Source organism: Octopus bimaculoides, chromosome 18 (assembly GCF_001194135.2).
Source record: "Octopus bimaculoides isolate UCB-OBI-ISO-001 chromosome 18, ASM119413v2, whole genome shotgun sequence".
In the NCBI taxonomy this organism is placed as follows: Eukaryota; Metazoa; Mollusca; class Cephalopoda; order Octopoda; family Octopodidae; genus Octopus; species Octopus bimaculoides.
Window position 1 is genome coordinate 49,370,884 of NC_068998.1, and position 5,371 is coordinate 49,376,254.

Genomic DNA, 5,371 nt, shown 5'->3' on the forward strand with positions numbered 1-5,371 from the left:
TTAGATATTTATTTGGTTCGACAATGTTTAGTCCGGTGACAAGAATGAAATTAAATAATCATTATAACATCAAACAGTCATAAAAGTTTCTACCACAGTTTCGTGGTGAAATATTCTATCGTTTAGTTAGGATATTAAAGGCGCTATGTTTCGTCAATAAACAGACCGCGGTTTCAAAGCGACGAAAATATTTTGGCACAAATGAAATTTTAACGCTGAAGTGAAACTAACACTTTTTGTGTGTTCTCGAATGTCTGAAAAATATCTTCTACGATGCAACTCTGCTTGTTTTAGCACACGCAGATCAAGTCACTTGCAATATATATATGCATAGATTGATATATGAAGGCAAGGAGAAAGAAATAGGAAAATAGATAGATAGATACATATAATGCGACAACATGACGTGTCGTAGATATGGTGATATATGTAACAAACAGAATATTCTAAACAAATGCAACAGTTTGTAATATATATTTGTAGATGCATATACTTCCGTTTATGTCACATAAACATTTAGTATATGCGTGCATAAACACGACTGCAATGATTGAAGCTGCCTTTGTAACTTTCCCATTATATAATTTATAACAAAAATAAAAGTATATCGGCAGAGACAGGATTCAATAAATCTGACAAACATCATAACCGAAATTAATAAAAAACGATGGAAAACTTATTTATAACTTACAAACTCATATCTTGAATACAAAAGATCTGCTTCAGTTAATTTATTTGTAGAAAACCAAGCGATCTGCAAAGGACTAATACATCAAGAGACTGAGTTAAATTGGAAACATGCAGATGACATCTATTTGTATATTTACATATCTTCTCTTTGATGGTGAGTAGGTATTTGATAATGTGTCTGTCTACTGTCTATCACCACTTCTCTTTCTCACCACTTCTCATTCTGTGAACTACATATTTAAATCGCTCTTCCATAGATAGTAATGCTTAATTGCATATTTTTCATATCGTCGTCATTAACTCACATTACTCCATCTTAATTTTATCTGATATGATTTGAATGTAGTTTATGCTGTATTTAACAAAAAGAAAACTATAAAAACTATTACATTAAGAATGTAAAACAAACTTTCACTTTTGTAGGTGTCACCGCTACAGTAGATTGCAACGAGGTGGCCAGAAAGTATTGTCCTGGAACTTTTAATAAGTATGTGAAACATAATAACAACTGCAGGTATTTAAGAACTTGCTCTTACTGTTAATATTGGTTTGAGATTTTTTTTTCAGGTGATCAGGAGTTTAGTGGGAGGGGGAGTATATTATATTGGCCCCAGTGCTCGACAGGTACTTAGATTGTTGTACCGACAGGATGAAAAGCTAAATGGGCCTTGATGGAATTTGAAATTAGATCGTTAATATTATGAACAATATTTACATTCACATATTTTGATGTACCTTCCGGCAAACGCAGCATACACGATTGCGTGTTTCTGCAGGTGAAAATGAATATATACACCTAGTGAGAGGATAGATAGGGACAGAGGGAGATAAAGAGAGAGAGAGAGAGAGAGAGAGAGAGAGAGAGAGAGAGAGAGAGAGAGAGAGAGAGAGATAGAGAGAGACAGAGAGAGAGAGAGAGAGAGAGAGAGAGAGAGAGAAAGAGAGAGATTTGCTAAAGGCAAATACGCTGCAGTTACCGTGGAGACAAAAATCCCTCTTATGGTAAAATGGTGTGAAGGTGTGAAAACTCCACGTTCGTTCGGTGTCGCCCTCTCGTGGGAATCTGACAAAGCTCATAGCGTTATATATAATTAATTGATTTGCGCTTGCGCTTGCACATCGCACGATCGAGAAAAACATCGGAGTAAATACGCTAAGTAGTGTTTACTTCTTCACCGTAACTGCGGTGTATTTGTCTTGAGCAGTTGAAATAAGTGACACACATATTTCAACTAACCAAAATTATGTATATATATATATATATATATATATATATATATATATATATATAAACGATGCAAATTCGATTTGTCCTCTACTACACAAATTCTTCCTACGACTGAATTCTAGCCCGAATCGTAGCCTAACACGCGGATGTATTCATATATTCCAACTTAGGACTCATTTGACAAATCTAATATCAAAGGCACCGAAATGTAATGTTGCATTTCATGAAATGGTGGATACTCCGCATCAGTCATTAGTAAATCTTTTCTTTTATTCTACATGTAAAGTCCAACGTTAGCATTCACACTTCCAACCCTTCAATCTAGTTTTCTCATTCATCGGGCAAAACACCATGTTCTGTAGTCTAGAAGAATATTTGGATTGATATTTTGACATTGTCCTTGATTTTCATTGGTAAATTATTTAATTGAGATGTATTTTTAAAATGAATGTTTTATGCCAACAACAAACATAAGAAGCAATGGCTATCACCAATTGTAATGCCATTTCTAATACACAAACAAGATCCAAATGCAAATATATTCTTGAGCTATTTTGGGGATACAAGTATCATGCATTTCAAATTATTGGAACAAAAGAAAATGTAAATGCAGAAATTCATTGTCCTCAACTTAATGAGTTCCCCAAGATTTATTCAAAGAAACAATCTGTTCTAGGCAACGGAAACAGAATGATCATGCAACATGGTAGTGCAAGGCCGTGTACAGCGTAGGTAGCAACATAAACGATAACATCATTAGGCTGGGATGCCCCATCAGATTTTCAATTAATCAAGTCACCTGAAATCTATAAGTGGAAAAACATTCAGATATAAGAACGAATTCGAAACGGAACTCCCAATATTTACCTCTTCTAAAGGACAATTTTTTCTGTTTCTTGTCTCCAGGGCAAAAAGTGTTTAGGTGAGGAAATGCTATTGAAAACGAAGGCGCTCATATCTCGAATGAATAATTATATTTAATATATGTTTTATGCGCATTTGAAATTTTCACATAAAGCCAGTTTGATTCACATTCCATTCAATATAAGATCTCGGAGAAATGGGTAAAAAATGTACGAATGTTTTCATTATTTACTTTTTAATGTAATGTCAAAATGATTTGTCTTCCAGTTTATTCTCGAAGTTTCATAAGTGTTTTGATGGCCGCGACCGTTATTGTTCCTCATATTTTCAATTCCACTCTATACACAAATGCGCGGTATGTCATGTGTTTATATTTTTATTGACATAATCTTTATTGACAGAATACTTATATTAATCAAATAAATACTAAACAATATTTAATTTTTACCTATGTTGTAAGATCTTATCCCCATTGTGTTCATTTTCACTGAATTGAAACTAGTTTTGCCAGAGAAGAATTTGTCTGTTCAATATGTACAACAATTAATGCGTCTAAATTTCTAGAGGCAGCGAGCATGAAGAATATTTAGAAAGTCGGGCGAAATGCTTAGCGGTATTTCATCCGCTTTTACGCTCTAATTTCATATTCCGCCGATTCAACTTTGTCGTTCACCATTTCGAGGTCGATTAAATAAGTACAACTCGAGGATTTGGATTGATGTATAGGACCTACGCACTCTCCCGCAATTGTTGGCTATGTACCCAAATTTTACAACATTATTTCTATGTTCTGGCTAAATCATTAGTGTATCGAACTCATCCTGATTTACGTTGTGAGTTCAGATGTTACTGAGATTGGCGTTGTCATTCACCATTTCGGGAACGACAAAATAAATACCGCTTCAGAACTGGGCTCGATGTAATCGACTTCAATATCCACTCAAACGTTGAGCCAAAAGTTAGAAAAGAGCATTATTTTCTCCTGTGTCAAGTTGGTCAAATCGTTAGCGTATTCGACTGAATGCGTACTAGCAATTCTCCAGCCCTCTAATTCAAGTCACGTGGAGGTCACATATAGCCTTAGACTTTTGAGGTCACTAAAACATATCAGTCAAGTACTGGGGTCAATGAAATCGACTTTTACTCCTCTACTAAATATCCTTAGCTTTTACCAGAATTTCAAACAGCTTTAATTTTTACATTTAACTCTGGAATGATTGGCGGAGTAAGCAAAAAATGTGTGTAATAGGTTCTTTTCATAAATTCTACTACACAAATTAGCAAGAACACAATGCAACCACGATGAAGAGAGCAGCGTGCACTACAATGCCCGCCCTCTCATTTGTTCTTATCCAAAGAGTATAGTATTGTATAGTAGTTTTCAATCTTAGTTTAATATTATTGAATTCCTGTAAGAACCATGGGAATATACTGATCTTATAATATATTAATGTTTTGAACAGCCTTCGAATTTTTCTACCTAAACAGATTTTAACCGAATATTTACACTTTATTATTTGAAGATTTATCTATTTCCACTGTTTAAATAAATCAATAATTTGTGTGTATTCACTATCGAAATATAATTTGTTTCTTTTCAGATGCGATCACAAAGCTGTAGTAAGAGAAATCACGTATGTTATTACATTTTCACACTACTACATATATGTACTATTTTGTTACTGTGTTATCCTATCTGAAATTTCAGGGGAGGAGATTTGTCAATTATACCTGTGCTCAACTAATAGTTGTTTCATCGATTACGAAATTATGAAAGGCAAATTCGACTTCGGAGGAATTTGGACTCAGAGTGTTAAAACGGACGAAATGCTACCAGAATTTTGCCAACACGACAATTTATCGTAGTAACGTAACATCAATAACACCAGTGCTATTCTGTCTTTGTACAGCGGTAATATTAATCTGACAGGACAATATTTTAATGTCTCTAAATACGAACGGTATTATGTATATATATATATATATATATATATATATATATATATATATGTGTGTGTGTGTGTGTGTGTGTGTGTGTGTGTGTGTGTGTGTGTGTGTGTGTGTGTGTATGTATACATGTATGCATATATATACGTACGTATATATGAATGTGTGCATATATCTATATTTATATCAATATCTATATCTATCTATCTATCTATCTATCTAGCTATCTATCTATCTATCTATCTATCTGTATGTATTTGAGTATGTGTTGATAGATTTTTATTTCTTTTCTCTCTACAGATGACGTTTTTCTCAGCGTTCATTTCCGCAAGTGTTCTTAACACGCTGACGAATATTTGAATAAATTGTGTGATGTTATAACTGAATATTTGGTTTGTTTTTATTAACTCAAGACATAGTGAAGATCGAAACACATATCGCATGCACCAATGAAAACACTGGAACCTAATGATTCATATTTGAATTACTCCCGCATGTCAAAAGCGTGAGCACTTCAAATATATTTGTGTAAATGGAATTCTCGATATTTATATCGATACCAGTTTTAAGAATATAGGATTCCGTATGCGCTTATGTATATGTGTGCGTATATATATATATATATATATATATATATATGTT

General features: G+C 33.6%; 1 protein-coding gene across 1 annotated transcript; it reads left to right on the top strand.

The window, feature by feature from the left end:
- The first annotated feature begins 493 nt into the window (after positions 1 to 493).
- LOC128249822 (uncharacterized) lies at positions 494 to 5,115 on the top strand. The gene is made up of 5 exons (XM_052974364.1): positions 494 to 844; positions 1,114 to 1,204; positions 3,050 to 3,137; positions 4,384 to 4,416; positions 5,030 to 5,115. The coding sequence occupies exons 1-5, from the start codon at positions 799 to 801 to the stop codon at positions 5,087 to 5,089; spliced, it is 318 nt and encodes a 105-aa protein (XP_052830324.1). The 5' UTR covers positions 494 to 798; the 3' UTR covers positions 5,090 to 5,115.
- Positions 5,116 to 5,371: the final 256 nt, after the last annotated feature.